The sequence below is a fragment of the Nematostella vectensis genome, chromosome 14 (genome assembly GCF_932526225.1).
Source record: "Nematostella vectensis chromosome 14, jaNemVect1.1, whole genome shotgun sequence".
In the NCBI taxonomy this organism is placed as follows: domain Eukaryota; kingdom Metazoa; phylum Cnidaria; class Anthozoa; order Actiniaria; family Edwardsiidae; genus Nematostella; species Nematostella vectensis.
Genome location: NC_064047.1, coordinates 6,301,338 through 6,320,666, shown reverse-complemented (window position 1 = coordinate 6,320,666; position 19,329 = coordinate 6,301,338). Strand labels below are relative to the sequence as shown.

Sequence of the window (19,329 nt, the reverse complement as noted above, 5' to 3'; positions counted from 1 at the left end):
GATGAAGTAGTAGTCCCAGCAGTTATTCACCCCTGTGCAGAGAAATAGAGAGCAATTCTCTTAGCAAATTGACGTTATACCGGTGACATCCTTCAAATTGCATAAGATGATTCGCCGGCCGCCATTTTGTGAATCGGCATCGGATAGGGGCATGGGCACGACAACTGGAAATAGAAAGACTAGAGTGAAAGAAAACTTAATTACTTTTTGTTTTATAAGAACCTATTTATTAAGAATGTCCAGCCTGAGATGTCGCCAAATTTAAAGAACATGGTAAGAACAAGCCAAGGCTCAGATAGCAAAAAATATTGCCTTGTTAGTCTGGATGCATTCTAATATGCAGAAACAAATTGTGTTTAAAATAGCAATTTTCCCTTCCTACCTAATAACAGGGTGGTAAAGGGTATTTTCGTGAAACGAGATTTAGCCATTTTCACCCTACAAGAATTGTGAAATCGTCCATTTCGACGTCCGTGAAACGTGATTTAACGATTTATAAGGGCATTTTTCGGTCCGTGAAACGTGAAAAAGCCATTTTGCCCGATCCGTGAAACGTGATCCACCCCCTTTACCAGCCTGTAAGAAATCGTTGGGTGTTATATCCTATATACATAAAAATCGAAGAATATTTTTAAGATCCAGCCTGAAAATGCTTAGAAATAAGAACGGCCTTAACTGAAAATTAGACGTTCGAAAATAAGAGCGCAAAACTTTAAACTTTAAAATTAGAGAGAAAAAAAATTGACACGCATATCAGGCTGAGTAAAACTACTTAGGGACGCGGTTTTTGTCCTGCCAAATCTTCGCTTACAATCTTTTTAAAGAATGTAGATCAACCACTCCTTTGTTATTGTTTATAATTGAAACTTCAGCTGTTTATTCGCAAGGAAACTTAAAAATAACAATCTGCGAATGAATTCTGATATGTTATTGAGGATATTTTCTTGAAAATATCTTGGTTACTTGCTGGAATTCGCCGATGGAAATGGATGCTTTGTGTTACTCGCCATTTAGCGGGAGCATAAAATGGCAGCGTGATTAGCCTAAGTCGCTCTGTTGAGGGATTTGGGTGGCATCCCCCCGATGAACACGTACATTCTGTAATTTTCACCTATTTTCATTACAGTAATTTCCATTTTTTGAAAGCCGAGCATTATAGTTTGGAAAGGTACCAAGCGTTCTAGCTATTTTCTTTGATCATGTGCTTGTATGTTTTTTTTCATACCTATATATATATATCTAGCTTCTAGGTTAAAGATATGGGTGAGAATGGGACTAGTGCTGTAAAACAAATTGAAGATAAAGAATTGAACATGACATATTGAAACAAACTGTTTACAAAACTAAAAAAAAAAAAAAACAGAAAAAAAAAACAGTTTACCAGGCTAACGTAGAGATCAAATTTATAAACCTGTCCTGACAAAGAGCTAGCCTCGTCCCCAGGCTGCCTCCTTGCTGTCAGCTCCATTATTCTTTGTGCGCGCAGATTCACACTTTCCAATATGGCGGACGCTTCATGCTGACTTCGACTTCGAGGGGACTTTGGGGCCGAGAGCAAAAAAGGGCCCATGATTTAATAGCCCTGCAGACCGTGATAGGCCCGCCGAGAAGCCTAGAGACGAAGCTAACAAAGAACAACAGTTGCAGCCTCACACAGGGGTCTTCTGGGTAATTTTCAATGGACGCGTTTGAGAATTACCCAGAAGACCCTTGGGACGAGTGTCTCGTTAGTTCGTTAGTTGACTTGTTTCTATGAGAGCCGCGGTTAAACAATGTCTACCTTCCTTTTTTTATTAATTACTAAAGGGGTCAATCTAGAACGGTCGGAAAAGGAGATTAAATTATGAAGTGTTGAAGTGCTTCTCAATGCAAGATAATCATTGTAAACAACGAATGACAACCAAACGTATTTATGTAAATAGTGACAGTGTGTAATTGGGAAATCATAATTTAAAAACAAAATGATGGGTAGTTTATGGCTTGTTGGGGAATCATTTAACACATTAGTCACCGCGGCGTACATTTGCACTATACATTAAAAGCAATTTTCTTCTGTAGGTAAAATTGTCAAACGATGCGTAAAATGGATACATATTTGCTCAATTTGACGCACGTTTATACCATAAAGATTTCAAGTCATGTCTTGCTGGTAAATTTATAAGAACTAATAAAATAAAAAAAATAATTTTTAAGTAATAAAAAATAACTGACAGAGAAGCCTTCTAAGGCTTGAACTTTCTTGTATTTACCTGCACATCTCACCTTGAACTCACCGAAAGTGCTTAAGCCTGAAATGGGTGAAAAATTGAATAAATGGATGACAAACATTTTGTTTACAGTTGGAACTGCAAGAGGTGTGCAAGTTTAGAAGAAAGGTAATTCATTCACAAATTGATTGTGCACCTGTCTGGGGAAAGGGGAAGTCAAAGGGAAATTGTTAAAAGGATTTGCGTCCGTTTGCATCACAAACGAGCACTGACATTTGTCAGTAACGAGACGGAGTTAAAAGTGAGTGATTCACGTCCCTTCTCATTGTGACGATCTGCAATTTATCGGAAGAGAAAAAGGTCCAAACGAGGAAGCAATTCAGCTTTTGATGATGCCACGAGATATAAGAAGAAAAACAGAGAAAGATCTATATTTCCAATTATCTTGACAACAGAAGGCTGGAATAGCGTGGCGGTGCCAGTGAAGAAAAGTTAAAGGCTCGCTTTATTATACCGCGCGCCAAGGGCAATTTAATAAGTACAACAGGGAAAGGAAGAGCATTTAATTATCCGGGATGTTTCGAATAAGAGATAAATTACACTGACAAAGGTGAGAGAGTTAAAACATGTTCGAGCCAATTACAAAAGCAGGTGTGCCGCAACTGCAAGATTAAAACAGTCTATATAAGGTTGAAAAAAGCGGGTATGGATGGCGGCGAGGAATACGTAATTTCATTTCATTTCAAAGTCGTCTTTGCTGTTCTGATCATTGTAAACATTGCGGGTAATGCTCTAGTATGTTTGGTTGTGCTACGTAATGTACAAATGCGAACGCAAATCAATCTACTGCTTGTTAATCTCGCCATAAGTGATACAACCTTTGCCATCTTTTTCACCCCTCGAAAACTCTTCTACGAGCTGATTAGCCGAGGAAACCAAGAGGGCATTGCACGGGATTATATGTGCAAGTTCCTTACATACGGGAATTTGTCGTGGATGGCATTTGCTTCGTCAGCCTTTACACTCGTCGTCATAGGAACAGAGCGTTACTACGCAGTGCTGTATCCATTCAGCGCAAGAGGGCGGTTCACCAAGGAGAGGATTGTATGTGCGGTAACCCTTTGTTGGGTTCTTGGGGCAGTGCTTATTCTCCCAGAGACCATTGCGCTAAAATTCAACACAAAATACTTAACGTGTGTATATGTATGGACAAGTAAAGATATGAACAGGGCGAGCACGATTATTTGGCCGCTAGCAGCTGGAGTTATCCCATTTACCATACTGGCTTTCCTTTATGGCAAAGTCATCAGGACCCTGTGGTTCTCTAGACAAAACCAGTGCTGGGATTTCACAGGAAGAACGTTATTTCTTCGTAGAAAGAAAATTACGACAAAGGTGATAACCGTTACGATAGTTTTTGGTCTCTTCGTACTTCCAACGTTTTTGTACGTGTTTGTTGATAATATAATGAAAGAAGGAAGTTCGGTGGTAGTGTTAAAGCCGAAGGAACAGGCTTTGTATCAACTCAAACACGTGATGTACTTATTAAATGCCACGATCAATCCATTCCTTTACACCCTGCAAGATAAGCAATTTAGAAAATTTATGGCCAAGCAACTGTGCTGCAGAAAGACCGTTGAGTATAGAGGGATCTTATTACCACAAAGAAACACTTCACCATCGCGAAGAATTTTCCCTGCTCCTAGGTAAAGCTAAAAGTCGTAAGTTGTCATACGGACGTGTTTTGTTCGACAGCAAAAAGGGCGGGCTGCTCCGTACCGAGCCTAAAAAAATGGATAGTCTCGTACACAAACGCCGCGCGATTTATTCTGGGGAGGTCGAAGAAGCGCACGGTGCATGACGGTCTGGCTTTCAGATGTCAGAACCGCTTCTGGATTCCTGTGGGCGTCCTCTCAGCAGCAAATAACGACTGGGTACGAGTCGTATTCAGCCCTGTATATCAGAGAAAGACGCAGAAGATTCGAGGATAAAACTCCCACCTTCCATCCACGGAAACTTGTCCATCTCGCTCAGGGGTTTCAGCACGCCTCTGACACTCGAGACATTCTTGAAGTTCAAACTTCCTCATTCGTGCAAGAGGCGCCAAAACGTTTTCAAGCATTGTTCATAATTTCTATAACGGGAAATAGTTAATGTTTTTTTGTAATAAGGGAAAGTTTATTTATTATCCCGTGGTGGTGGTGGTGGGCTTGAGGATTTTGATTAAAGTATGGGATAAAATTAGCTGCCCCCCCTTTAAAATTTTCCATGCTTCCCCCATATTTTCGGATTTTCGGAGCCCCCCACCCCACCCCCCCCCCCCCTATGCTTCCCCCATATTTTCGGTGCCCCCCCCCCCCCCCCCTAGTCAAAGGAACACGGGCGAGGGATTAGCTGCACGCTGGTCAGAAGAAAGAATTCGCTAAAAAAATATTAATTCAGGAAAAGTGAAGCCATTCAATTTCTCAAAGGTGTGACTAAATCCGGTAGTCAACATGATAAAGGTTGATGTATGACGCAGAGGAAGCAAAAGGCTTTCAGTCTTCTCCTTCGGAGAAAAACGAAGCACGAGAAAGGAAGGCAACAAATCAGATATTAGCGAGGATGTTGAAGACGAAGAATAAGCGCTTATAGCATCAGACCGTTTTCTTTACCATTTTAAATACGGAACATAAGCACCTTATAAATAATCATATAGCGGAAACCACGAAAAAAATGTATATAGGGTGTATACTGGTTTGCATTGCATAGATAAAACGTGGCTTAAATACGCTCGTCGCTTTATACGTAAGAGACAACACCCAAAAAAATCAGTGACCTCCCTTTTTAAAATCTTTATACTTTTGACGCCCCCCTTCTTTAGACATCAGAAATTTCTCGAGGCCCCCCCTCCCCCACAGTATCCTCACGCTCCCCCTCGGGATAATAAATGAACTTTACCTGAGCTACGTTATCGGGTACTGAACTCGCAGCCGAATGGCTCTCATCGGGTTGCCTGTGGTTGATAACATCTGTGACGTCACAGGAACCATTTCCCGGAACTGGATGAGTTCGTCCCAGTCCAAACACCGCCTCACGGCTCAAATCGGAATAGGTAGGGGAGAGTGTGTGCTCCTATTTCGGGTTGGGTAAGGTAACAAGATAAAAAAAAGCTTAATTATTTTAAATATACATATTTTGCTTTATTCCAATTGTAATTAAGAAAAATCCACAATAAACCGCGCACGCTCGAAGTTTAATTCTAGTAAAAGCTCTATTAAGCTCCAGCCTCTCTCCCCCCTTCCCCATTAGAGCCAGCATTCTCTCTTCCCCTTAAAATCATAGAAATGATGCTACAAGTTTTCTTGTTTGGTTTAAATGTAAAGGTGCACCCAATGCCGTTGTTAATGTAGTTTATATCATCCGAGAGACCAAGAAATACCTAAGGTCGAAATTTGACATTTTGAAATAAGCGAAAGCGAAAAGATATTTTGAAATAAGCCCCTCTTTGAAGACACAAAAAGGCCAACGAGGGCTTATTAGAACTATTACGTTCTATAAACCTAACTATTAATAATAATATCTTAATTAGCATCTGTAGTCTATCTTATGCTAAGTTCAAAAGTCGTATTATAAATGAGCCGTATTTAATGCAAATGCATGCAAATGAAGGTGAAATAATTGACTTGCCTCATTTTTTAAATAAGATAGATAGATGATACAACGATTGAACTTAGCCATAGAGAATTAAACAGGCAAATAAATCGAGGCGATTGTTTTATCTTCATTTGCATGCATTTGCATTGAATACGGCTTATGGATAATACGATGTTTGAACTTAGCATTAGCGACACAATAAAGTTTGAATCGCCCAGGAAATGTAAAATCACGCGTAAAATCACGTGACGTTGAGTGTTGCTGTGGCAGTGGCTTCTAATACATGGCAGAAATACGTATGAATGAACGGCATATTGAAACCTTGTGAGCATCAGTATAACGTTACCAAATCCATGAACAACAACAACACCTAAAAAACGCCTGCTTCGTGAACTGTAGACGTAACTGGGATTAAAACCACACAGTTAATATTTTGGCAAAAACCGCTTTTGGGTTTAGCTTGCAAGAAGGCGTTTAAAATGGAAATCCATGGTTAAATTGCATAGGTTGAAATCTATACGACTGGAAATTACTAGAAATCGCGAGTTGCTCATTTTGTGAACAACTATGCAACGTCGCGACCACTCGTTACTAGTCAAGGACTTGTCGGGTACTATTCGACAGCTGATCGGAAATTTTCGGGCTTTACTCGGTACAATTAAGAACATAAACTGGCACTATTTGAGAATTCGTCAGTTCGTCGGTATAGTTTAATGGTGATAATCGAATATGCTTCCGTACTATTCGGGAGTTCGTCGACGATAATTGAAAATGTTTCGTTACTATTCGGGAGTTCGTCGGCGATAATTGAAAATGCTTCGTTGCTATTCAGGAGTTCGTCAGCGATAATTGGAAGAGCTTCGTTACTATTCGGAACTTCGTCGGTTATAATCGCGAAGGCTTCGGTACTATTCGGTAGTTCGTCGGTGGTAATCGCGAATGCTTCCGTACTTTTCGAGAGTTCGAAAGTTATACTAGCAAATAAAAAGCGAAGCTGATCTTAGCAGTTCTTACCACAATTACAAGCGAGTCTCATACAATGAAACCTATGCGAGCACCAATGTGCCTTCTGACACTCCACCGTGCAGTAACTAGTGTTCCAACAGCAAGGATAGAACGCCTCGTTGTTGCAGTACGAACACCACTGCTTGCGCTTAGCTAACGCGACCGCCTCTTGTAGAGATTTCTGCGCCTCGTCTTTAGCCATCTGTAGAGCCTGCTGTAAATGCCTGTCTCTGTCTTGTCTATATTTCTCCGCCGCTCGCTTAACGGCATCGTCGATGGCGCGCTCTTTTTCGAGCCTCTCTTTGTTCACTGCCCGTTTGACGGCTTGCTGTATCTCACGTTCGCGGGATTTCTGAGAATCGGGCGACAAAGAGTCGAGCAAGACTTTTTGTTTCTCCTGCCTCTCCTTCTCTAAAGCAGCTTGCAAGTGCATGATTGTTCCTGTCTGGTCCTTCACTATTGCCTCGTAAGAACGTTTGTTATTCTGGGTGCCATTTTGCCCTGTTGTCTGCTGCGTAAGTTCGCACTTTAGTGCCGCACATTCCTGTTCTCTCTGACACAAATCCTTCTCAAGTTCTTTGCATCTGGTCATCTCGTTTTTAAGAGCGTTTGTAGCGGATTTCAAATGCTCCTCCAACAATTTAATTTGAGCACGAAGTTCGCTATTTTGCTGCGTATATCTCGTGCTCAGGCACTCGTTATGCTGTTTCACCTGTCCGAGTTTTGCCTCTAGGTTCTGTACTGCTTTGCTATGATTGGTTTCCATCTCGCCTATCCTCGTCACCATTTCCTTGTTGTTCGCTATCTGCTCTGTTTCCTTGTTCTTGACATTTTCGCCATTACTGATAGAAGCCATGGCATCGGTTTGTGTCTCAGTGTCAATGAATAATGCATTCTTTTTATTAGATGAGATCTGCAAAAGAACTCAATCTCGATTAATGCACGTTTTAAAGCCGCATTGTCATCAGTTTACTTCCGGAGGTTCGACGGAAACCTCAACCGTAAAAAGACAATAGAATCTATTTAAATCCGCGCTATTTAACAGGCCATCCGCTCTCAATTATCAATCACATCTTCAAAGAAATTTTCAATAGACACACTGCATTCACTATTTAAAATTATTTTTCGCGTTTTCCGTTAAAAAAACATAGGAGATTGTTACGTGATCGACCGGAAGTAAACTGGTGACAATGCGGCTTTAATGGGACAAGGAGTGACTGGTGACAATGCGGCTTTAATGGGACAAGGAGTGGAAAGGAGACTAACTCTGATAGAGAAAGGGAAGCAGCACCATACACAAGCCATTTCTCCTCCAAATGTGGAATTCCAGGGCGTTTCAGTATCAGAAAACTCCTTCAAATGGGGAAAGGGCATGGATTTTTTTTTTCTGGAACAAGGGAGACTTAGTCTGCTAAGCAGCCGCTTTCGTGACACTAAAAGAGAGTAGGGGACTTGCGCTAAGAGATCACATGACCTTTTTGAGTGGCAAATTCAAAACAAAATGCTCAAACAAAAAAATTAGAAATGATTGCGCCCGTCACACCAGAGAACGACGAAGAAATCTTTAAATGAAACTCAACCCTTTCTAAAAAAAGGGTTTATTTTCGTAAGCGCTCAATAAGTTGCTGTTTTTTAATGCAAGTCCCCCGTTAGCATGGTTTCCGTCAACCGGAAGTGATGTCCCGTACCTCTTTATCTCTGCTGCTATCGGGGTAAAGTTTTCGCAGTTGTTTCTGGTATTCCTTCATTTCGTCAATCGCCTGCAGCCATCGCTGCGATCTTTTCTTCACTTCCGGTTTGCACGCGATGGGCTTGACATTTTTACTTCCTACCCAGGCTCTTTGATGCGCGCTGCCAAAGAAGCGCACGAGGGCCCGGGTCTGGTCATCGCTCCAGGTTAGAAGCTTGGCCGGCCATGGCGGCTCGCCCGTCATCTTTGCCCAGACAAGCTCATGCGGGAAGAACTGGGGATATAATTAATTAAACTGATTAAACTTAGCAAGAGCGACAACAACAATTTTATGGTAAAGATTACATCGCTGATGGAGCCTTTGCACAGTACAAATTCAAATTTTTTTCTGATAGCGGAGCATGTGACGCAAAGAACCGTGTGCGCGGAGCCCCATCCCTAAAAAAGAGTGTTGTAAGAAAAAGCGGTAGCAGATATCGTAAACCATCGACTCGCGTTTTTCGTTACACAAGGCTCTCGACCGTCCCAATACGTCGTAATCAAAAACAACAAATATTGTTATTTCCTGATAGAAAGGGAAGGAGAGGGGAGGGGGTAAAAAAAGATGGTAACCTAATGTAGAGCGGGCAATTGAAAGCTCAAATGAGTTTTCGCAGGGGCTCAGAAGTGCCCTTGGTTTTCGCTAAAACTGATGTTTGCAAAACAAAATACTCACGCATGGCTTGCAGAACCAGTTAACAGACCGAACATTGGACTGAATGTAGCAGTCGGGACATCGGACCATCTCCTCGAGCTAAAAAAAGGAACACTCGATAAGAGCCTGCTAACAGGTGGGATGGATTGAAGTGTCGATGATAATCCCTCCAAATCAAGTACCCTGTATGTGCATTGTAAGTAAGCACTGTCAATGAGGGCTGCCAGAGGGTTTATTGCATCCTCAAGGTTTTTCTTATGTCTCCCAGATCCATGTTAGTGTAATAAAGCTTGAAGAGACAAGAAGAGAAATGATAATCCCCCAGTCAGGATTTGAACCTGGGCCACAGTGTTGAGTGTTAAACACATGAGGCTACATGTGCTTCCATATCCACACATCCCTCCCCCTTGAATTTGATTTATTGAACATATGGTAGGAAATATGGAAATTATTTACCTCCCCGTCGCAGTCCTCCATGATTGCCTCTGCCAACTCGGTGAGTTCCCTATCCTCTGTAAATAAAAGATAAGCAGGTTTTTTTTTTCTTAGATAGCACTGTAATAAGGATTTTCCAAAATTTTTTTGTCCTTAATGACACGCTAGGCACCACTTGAAATATTGCAAGCCCCTAATCACTACTTGTGCCACTTCTGTTAGGCCCAGTTATTCTTTCTTTTGTCCTTAACACCATTTGTAAGAGTGATGAACCATTGTCCCACCACTAGTACCACTGAATAAATCCGGTTCACTTGTACCACTGGCATTTTGTTGTTGCCACTTGTTTTTTTACCAAAGAAAAGAATATGTTTTATGCATTATAGAGAAATTAGAGGCCTTGTACACAGGTGACGACTACAGCCAAAAGAATCGATAAAACATTTTTTTCATGACTGGAGCAAAACAGAAACATTTTTTGATAGATCCTATAGTATCTACTGTGATATCAATTCTCAATCATATAAACAATGGGCATCCTTGCAAGCACATCATCCTTGATAAAGAGGGTAAGCACCTCCAAAATATATAATGGCGTTGTGAAGAATCCACTGAGCATGCTCACGGAACTGTTTAGCTGTCTTGTAATGCTTCTTGCGTACATTCTGTGAACAGATGACAAACATGGTATCAATCCCTTTTTGAAATGGTAGCCCAGGTCAACATTAAGAAATAGTTTCTAAATTATCCTAAAAGTCAGGACAAATGAAAATGTGTTTCTTTTGTTTGGTTCTTACTACAAAGTCTCTATGTATTTCACATGCATTCACATGTATTTCATTTTTTACCCGTTTGTTGAGATACTGTATGGACTATGAGTGGTCCATTGTAGACCAGATTTGCATCATGCAAATCATGTTCAACTACCCACCTTTTCAAGCAAGCTAAGATCCACTGGTTTGATCACAAACTGTAGATAGTCATCGTACTTCTCCAAACAGAATGGTTGTAAAAAATCTTTGGCCTGAGAACAACACACAGAATAATATCAGGAAGAAAAATCTAAGCCACATATCCATGGGATGGTCTGAAAGGGACAGGAAGCTGAGATGAGAAATTACATGGATAAATAAACTTTTCTAGATGGTAGTTTTTGATGGATCTAGTGACCTTTATTACCAGAGCAATGGATGATATTTTAAACTACTATTCTGAGCCCCACCCTGCATATTCTTCTCTAGACAAACCCGTATCTTTACAAAAAAAATATAGCCAATCCCAATATACAATATTCATGACCGTCTGACACAGAAGTTGGAAGAACAGAAAGATTGTCCACTGGTTTTAATATAACAATATAAGGGGTAAGAAAAACCTTTTCTTTCATTCTTTCCAGTGTAAACTTCAGCATCTTGGAAAGCTCATCAGTAGACTTACTAGCCATCAGTTCTGGCACATTTTCTGGCTGGAGAATACAGAAAAGAATTTTTTGGGGTTTGAGTGGCTTCTTACTAATAAGTGATCAAGTGGCTACTAGCAGCGCAACCACTGAAACTGGCTGACATCGGATGTAAGAATTCAGAAACTGAGACTCATTAAGACATGTTCCTATTTGACAGTTTTAATATTCCATATATATTTTCAGTGTTCACATCATTGGTTGTGCTATAATTGAGGTACTACTTTTGTTTTTCAACAACAAGATTTTTCTGTCTACACAACACTCATCTCTGGCCGTACCTGGCATGAAGGACACCTCCACTTGCTGGCGGACATGGCCCCATCACGTGCACATCGTTTGTGGAAAACTCGTGGGCAGAAGTCACATAAGATGACCTCACCTGGACGGTGGCACCGCCAGCAGTACCAGTCATGTGTGTCCTTTATTGGTTCCTGGTCACATAAAAAAACAACACAATTAATACACAAAAACAATACATAAAAAGTGTAATATAACAATCCGGCCATGGGTGGTTCTAGTGAAGGTTGAGTGGGCTTTTATATTAAAGTATATTAATAGCATTTATAATATACATTCTAGTATATAAATAACATAGATAATTATTTTAGACATAATAGGGTAGCCATCCGTTTCGTGCTGACGGCAAGAATACAAATGTTTTACTTCCTTCATGGATATGTTAGAGTTGAATAGAGTAATATAAAACCTAGGTCAAAATAGGTCGCCCGAAACCCAAGGCGCTTTTGAAGATACTTTGTTTTTAACACAAAGAAAGGTATTTGAATAATAATGTTCAAATGAACAATAAATTGCTCAGTTGCTGAAAATGGTAATATGTAAAAAAAACGAAAGCGTGAATATTCATAGCAACGTAGACAATTATACTTAATGCAAATATTCCAGGATTATCAATTTCTATTGATATCCGAGGAAAGAGGAGATTATAATCAATTTTTGGGGCGGGGGTAAATATGGTATAATAACTTTTAAGTGAAATAAACTAAAAAAAAATAGGCTCTAATTGTTGCGTGACTTGAAAAGTCAATAAAACAGCAGTAAAGCTAAGAAATAGTTTCACGATAGAAAATCACGCGTCTTTTTAGCGACGAAATCGCCTCTTCACGGTTCGCGTACATGCAAAACGAGAGAATAAATAGTCACCAGCTCAAAAAATTACACCTCAAAACAACATCCTGAATGTAAACGAAACAGTATTATACAAAGTCCACGATAAAAAATATCGCGATGGTTATATTACTGAGTCACTACGGTCCAATATAATTTTGCAGACGTGTTGTTTGGTTGAATGATCTTAGCGACATTTTGCGTTTGTTTTGGTGTGATTTAAATGTGAATAACTTAGAGTACAAGCTCTTAACTTTAATGCTGAATTGGCCTTAGTCGAGTGTATGTAATAGGTCGATTTAGTAGTAGCAAAAGCCGACTTGTACGCCCACGCTTTGAATTATAAACAAAGTGTTCTCTATATCAGTTCGCGCGAACGCCGGCGTGGCCAGGCGACAGGCTACGAGTTGGAACACGAAAACATTTAAAAATCATTCTTACCGTTCCATTCTCTTGGTTTAAACGGAAAGCAGTCTGTGGGATCCCCTTAGTACTTCCGTGGTTTGACGTAGTTGTTACTTGATTCAGAAACCCATCCTTAACTGCAAGTTTTAGTTGCTTTAAAATTTCTCCTTTGCCCCACTCGTACTCGCCCTGTAGAATTCGCACGATTCTATCTTCGTTCGGACATTGTTTTTGGTGGGTGATTTTACCGATTGCTTCCTTGATAGCTCTCACGAATTCGGGATCTGAATACCTTCTGACACAAACTTTAGCCATGGAAAAATCGACCCACCAAGGCAAGAAGCCCGTCGATTCCGTGTTCCTTCTCGAGTTGGCGCTTTTTCGAGGGTTTTCCTTTATTCCATGCGGCAAAATAACCCGTCACTGCGCAGGTCACCAGCCTTCGGTGGTTTCCGATTTCGTGCCGATGACGTGACGAACGTAACACAAGTTTTATAAAACTTTTTTCAGGAAATATTTGCTAGTTCTTTGAAGATGGTTTTCAAGAAGACGTTGTATCTGAGCTATTGACGAGCCAAGACGTGCGAGGCGTTTAAGTTGAGTCACCGTCGAGTAACCAACACACGTAAATAGAGCGTAAATATGTGCACCGGAAGTTAATGATACGCGACCGGAAGTAGTTTTTTGTCACGGAAATGTGATTAGCATAACTTTCAGTAAAAGTTTTGTCTCGATAAAAGGACCGCCGTTTGATACGTGATTCAGCGGCACGGGGAAAGGAGCGATAGAAGTTTGACATTGGATTGTAACCGCGAACTTGGAGTACCTAGCGTACAGTGTGTATGTAGTAGCAAAATTATACCGCTAACAGATAGATCACGAAAGCCGATGATTATTATTCATTATTTATTACAATACCCGGGGGAAAATGGCGTCTAGAATGTGTTTAAAAAAGAAAACAAAAAGGAAAAAAGAAATAAGAAAGACTGGATACACCATTTATTTTAACACCTGAAACCAGGAGCACAATGCTTCATTCTTTTAGTAAGATATTTGCTGGCGATCAAACCTTCGCGCGTTCGCATGTCAAGATGATAAAAACAAATAAGTAGTATGAAAAACACGCGATCCATAGCGGTGGCAAACCAAGCAATCTAATTAATGATATTCAATTTGCAATATTTAGAGTGCGTATTTATCAGGCGCTCAAACCGCGCGTACCCTCCTTTTTTTCTTGGCCGCCGAAATTGGGTCTTTTCTTTTTCCCAGATGATTGCACACCCCTCTTCTTGGCCAGCCTTGAGTACAAGCCCGTTAATGAGAGATAAACCGCAGATGGAGGGCAAGAATACGGCTCGATTTAAAATAGCATAAGCCCTAACATGGCCAGTGTCATTGGGAACTATTTAAATGTACCTAAGAAATAATAATATAAAGAACAATGCAGAGCCGTAAGAACAGCCTGGAATATTGTATAGGGATTGGGGGTTGCTTTTGTTTTACGAAAAATGCTCGTCGATGATGCTCTCAATGAACTGAACATATGTTTTTCAAAGTTTTTAGAGGTAAAGGGGAAGGTACCTCCTGCTACGGTCGTCACTGAATTATATTAACGCAAAAACGGAATCCTGATCACTCGGACTTCAGAAGTCTTCCATACAAGCAGAAATGGCCAGGGTTTGGGCAAGCCCAGTCTATCAAAACATCTTCTTTATCTTTATACGATTTAGAAGCATATCCGTTCAAATAATGTAAGTCCGTGTGGGCTGCCTGTGCAAAACAATAAATTATTTTATAAACTGTAGTTTAAGTCAAACAGCTGACCATTCAATCACCGTCTGCCCAAGTGCTGAGGTATTGCTCAGACCTTTACAATTAGCCAGCATAGCAAGCCAAAAGGGCTAGGAAAGAGCGATGGAGATGAGGCGGGAGAGACGTTCGCTCCTTCTCTTCAGGAGAACGGAGTCTATCACTCATCTTTCCCAGCCCTCGCACTTGCTACACAGTCTACTTTACAATGGGTAAACTGTGTTTACTAAGACAGTCAGTCATAAAACCATTTCACCCTGTGTATTCCGGCACATATATCAGACAGTCAAGAGTTATACCTAGTACCCTTTATAAGGCCAAAAAACTATAAGACCTATTCATAATAATCATAATTCACAATACCTCAGCCTTCATTTGTTTTATTAAATTAATTTTTCTTTTTACAAGATATGGGAACAGCATTTTCTGAAGGTAAAACTATAACAAACAGAAAAAGTCATGCTAAAGAACACTCAACCTAAATTCTTTTTACAGGATTTTGTAACATTTCCAATAATTATATAAACTTGTAACAATATACTTATACGTGTACATGTACACATGTAATGTGCTGTTCATATACAGTGAAATGGTGCTAATAGACAATTTACAATACATCAGGTATTAATAAGAATGCCCAGATAAGAAGTCCATTTTCTTCTATTCATTTGCAGAAGAGGCAAGACTAAGAAAAGGTTTGTCAGAAGGACATGTAAAAATTGCAGTGAGCTAGACATCCATCTTTAAGAGACATCTGGAAATAAGAAAAAAAATTCAAACAAAGAAATAGCATGACATAATAAGCAGTTTCTATAAGTATTGCAATGTGAATCTTAATTTTTAATGTAGATCACAATCTTTCCAGAAAAAAAATGTCTGGATTAAGCTGGAACTGTTTTCTCAGTTAATTTACTATCCATCATGTACTTTAGGAGTATCCATTATCATTAAACGATTGTTTTGGAGTGGTTTCCATTAACCTGTAAAACAAAGCGTGATAAGGGTAATAGTCATTAAAACACAAAAGAAAACAATAGAATCAGATCACAATAAAACATACTACGCTTACAGTAAGTGTAGTTCACAGAATAATGAAAATCACTCTAATTGCATTATGATTGTGGCATATACCATATGCAATAGCTCAAAACTATGCCTCTATCAAATGTCAATCATGCACAGAATAATGCTCTGCTGCTTTTTTAAATAAAAGATTGGTAAAAAAAACTGGCACAAGGGCTAGTAGTACACAAGCTACTCACATGTTGGTGCAGACCTGCCAAATCGTCTCTGCACTTGGTCATAATTGAACTTGACAAATGAATCATATTGCTCTAGGGAAACAAAGAAGATACGATCATAACCATGCCTTGGTAAGGTGTTTATTAGGTGGGAAGAAAAAATAAAACAGCATAACAAATTTCTGAGGCAAAGATATAGGAGACATAGGAAAATAAGATCCAAGATCTCTCTATTACTTACTAATTTAGAACTAATGTGTATACTGTTTAGTCCATTCAGCAAAATGATAACATCACTAAAATAAAACTGCTTATGTAATGAGTGCTTCTGAAAGTGTTGGTGATACTGAACCACACAATGTGATTAAACCAGCACAACTCAGTCAAGTCCCATATTTTTTTTTACAAAATTCCTCCCGATAACATGCTATTTTACATTATTTCAAGTTGTCTAAAGAAACTGACACTAAGGCAATGTAGTGTTGCTTGTAAATAAAATAGACAAGGTACTCCACAATTTTTCTGTTGAGAACAAGTGCATTATTTTGTTTTCTTCCAGGCCAGATTTAATCAAATAGATAAAAGCAACCTCCCATCCAATATATATGAATTTGGATACAATCCATTGAAGCATGCATTGACAGACAAGTTTTGAGTCAACCTAAAGAAAGACAACAGTTAGGAAGTACCTTTGTTTGAAAAGTTTTAGTCTCTAAACCATAAACTTCTAGATGACCAAAGTTGATGACCTAGTTTTGGTCTAGATGACCAAAACTAGGCAATAAGTGGTCTAAGGCTTCAAATTAAATGCCTAGTGAACAGATAAAAAAATCGAATTTGAAAAAAAAAACGTGTAACAAATAATAACTTTAAATTTGACACTTTGTTTGAAACGCTTAGCTAATTTATTCTGTTTCAAAGCTCACTACAAAAAGTCTATTCACAGGGACAGCAAGAAGGGGGTCCCCGTTTGTTTCACGAGTTTCAAAAATATGAAATAACGTTTCACAATAAACTGATGCCAAGAATCAATCTTTACACGGAAATAACAATTTTTAAACAGAATAGATCACAATTCATGCTGATCGAATTTCGCCTTTCAAGAATCACGGCAAGGTAGCAATCACAGTTTTTCAATTTGTCCTTTCTGCAATTCACGATAACTAAAAAGGCTGTTCACAGATCACGAAAATAACCCTTACTGCCCCTGTATTCTAAAAAAAATCCCAGACAAGTGACATAAGTGTTCAGCGAAGTGAATTCTTACCTGATAATTTCTGTGCCAGCACTTTATCATATTCCTCTCGGAGTTGTGTGTCACGCTCTTTCAGCATTCGTTCACATAGAAGAGATACTTGTTTAAGTGTAAAGAGTGGCTGCTCTTTCCTTGTTGGCGATGAGCTTGGTGAGCATGTGTATGTGTTCATAGATTCAACAGAGTTAGAGCTAGGAGCCTTTAGATGCTTGCGGCGCTGAAGTCTTTTCCACTCCATGTGGAGGTTTGTGGAAAGTTGCTCTGAAAGGATTCGAAAAAATGATAATGAGTATGAATGGGTTAAAACCAAGCCAGGAATGGAAAAGTTGGATTTCCCATCACTGTTAGGCCAGATAAAAAATATTGACAATAGAATCATTCTTTTACAACAGCATTAGTCCCCCCCTACCTAGAGTGCCACTAAACAGGATAAGCATTTATGACCTTTATACTGTAATTTGTTTTGCTACCAAAAAATTATATAAACTATTCAGGATTTGCTTTTAAGTTGATCCAGGTGCATGTTTTTGTTGGAGTAAAGATTATAGGCATCTGATGCCCGGTTATTTTTAGTTTTATAAAGCAGAGATACATATTTTCACAGCAGAAGTTCCGCTATATTATTAAGTGGAAATAATTTGTCACCACTGAAATCCAAAGTTCTTATAATGTTACCTGTATTTTTTTTGTGAGCCTACGCTGTCGACGTTTTGAAATTACAGGACATCACTTGATTTAGGAAAATGCATTTTTAACAGCAAAACAAAAATGTTACACCAGAAGTTATCTACTGTACATAAAAGGGCTTACTGGTTGCGTATCTTTCCACTTTTCGAAATGCAAGCTATCAAATTTGCTAGGTTATCAGCCACGTTTTATTCAATAGAGTAAAGGTTCAAGAAAACCATGAAGGAAAGCAATCATCAGAGAACACAATTATTTCACAGGTTTGAAGGCTACAGAAACATTTAGCTGTTTCATTCTGAACCAAAAAACGCAAATAACGTGCTACCGGCTAAATAGAACAGCATTTTTAAGTAACAAAGAAATAATGAGTAGAATTATGTATGTGGAAGCTTTGAAACTAATGTCGAGGAGAAGAAATAAAAGAGTCATTACCAAACATTTAAAAGCTCTCACTCTTCTTGCATTTCACACAAGTTTAACAAAGCTTTTTTTCCCTTATCATGCGAAATACGTATGAAATACGAGCAGATGTGATTTAAGGTCACAGCCAAGATTTGCCACATTATCTAGTAGAGAAATGAGTGTGGCATTCTCCAGTTTGTGTATCGGAGAAGTCTTTTAAATATTCGATGTTTTTGAGAAAATGGACGCGATTCACTCGCAGTTTGTGACGCATTTATTTTTCACGCCTTCGCATGCAATGGCTCAAACGACAACAAAGCACACAACATCACAGCAAAAATTAGGATTCCCAACGTACAACACAGAGATAAAACCAAGCCTAGTAATTCATGGTTATTTTAGATATTTCACTCGAAGAGAAAATAGCTTCAAGTTTAAGAAAAGTGGGCAGGGGTGGCTACTTATAAAAGTACCACACAGATACAAGAAACATTTGAACGAATTTCTCTAAAAGAAAGCTCACCTTGAGAGTATCTAGGAGTTATTTCTAGAAATGGAGAGTCGGTGTTTGAAGAAGAGCTTGGACTGGAAGAGGTCGCCATTGGAATACATCTTCTTCGTTTTGGCGAAGGCTGGTGTTGCGGACTTAGCAGAGGGTCGAATTCGTAAGACCTTTTCAAAGTCGCACAAGCCATCTTACTAAATCTATCTATAAAGTAGAAATATGGCTATATGTGCTAAAATACTCTCCTCAATTCCTTCAGCGATAAATTATCTTGCTTAAAACCTAGATAAATGGCATGTAACGATTAAAATTTTGCTACGATGACTTGGATTGAACACGACTAACTACGTTTGTCGCAGATTCAAAATGGCGACGAGATGAAGAATCACAATGTTTTTATCGGGGCTCGCAACAGCCAATCAAAAGCGGGCTGCATTCCTCAATCACCAGCCTCGTTTTCATTATTCTAAACCGGAAGTCCTAGCCTTACTAGCCCTCAAGCAAGGAGTCGAGGAGTGAAGGAGTGAGTTTTTGCTATGTTTTATGAGTCTGTACCCCTTTAAAACTCTTCTATCAACGTTTACAAACACGTAGATTTTGTAAATGTCGTGTGCAGATCTTAATATTCTTTTACAATTTACACCAGCTAGTTGTTTGTGATAGTCTGTCGTCCGTTAATTGACCACGTGTAGAAGAACTCTATAATTACAATAGGGGTCATTAGCTCTTATTGACGGCGAGATGAGCAACGCATGTAGTACTTTTCATCAT

At 39.3% G+C, this 19,329-nt stretch overlaps 3 protein-coding genes across 3 annotated transcripts; 1 reads left to right on the top strand and 2 right to left on the bottom strand.

Moving 5' to 3' along the window:
• Window positions 1–318: 318 nt before the first annotated feature.
• Window positions 319–4,451, top strand: LOC5505119 (allatostatin-A receptor). Its single transcript, XM_032373528.2, has one exon. It carries the CDS (start codon window positions 2,913–2,915, stop codon window positions 3,915–3,917), a length of 1,005 nt encoding a protein of 334 aa, XP_032229419.1. The 5' UTR covers window positions 319–2,912; the 3' UTR covers window positions 3,918–4,451.
• Window positions 4,452–5,364: 913 nt separating this feature from the next.
• On the bottom strand, window positions 5,365–13,268 carry LOC5505098 (zinc finger MYND domain-containing protein 11). Its single transcript, XM_032373525.2, has 9 exons — window positions 12,696–13,268; window positions 11,408–11,560; window positions 11,043–11,132; window positions 10,599–10,691; window positions 10,245–10,332; window positions 9,689–9,744; window positions 9,254–9,331; window positions 8,537–8,812; window positions 5,365–7,761 (listed from the first exon to the last, which is right to left on the bottom strand). Exons 1-9 carry the CDS (start codon window positions 12,972–12,974, stop codon window positions 6,844–6,846), a joined length of 2,031 nt encoding a protein of 676 aa, XP_032229416.2. The 5' UTR covers window positions 12,975–13,268; the 3' UTR covers window positions 5,365–6,843.
• Window positions 13,269–14,832: 1,564 nt separating this feature from the next.
• LOC5505116 (akirin-2) lies at window positions 14,833–18,941 on the bottom strand. The gene is made up of 4 exons (XM_001625903.3): window positions 18,577–18,941; window positions 16,977–17,225; window positions 15,731–15,802; window positions 14,833–15,222 (listed from the first exon to the last, which is right to left on the bottom strand). The coding sequence occupies exons 1-4, from the start codon at window positions 18,746–18,748 to the stop codon at window positions 15,212–15,214; spliced, it is 504 nt and encodes a 167-aa protein (XP_001625953.1). The 5' UTR covers window positions 18,749–18,941; the 3' UTR covers window positions 14,833–15,211.
• Between the last annotated feature and the right edge of the window lie 388 nt (window positions 18,942–19,329).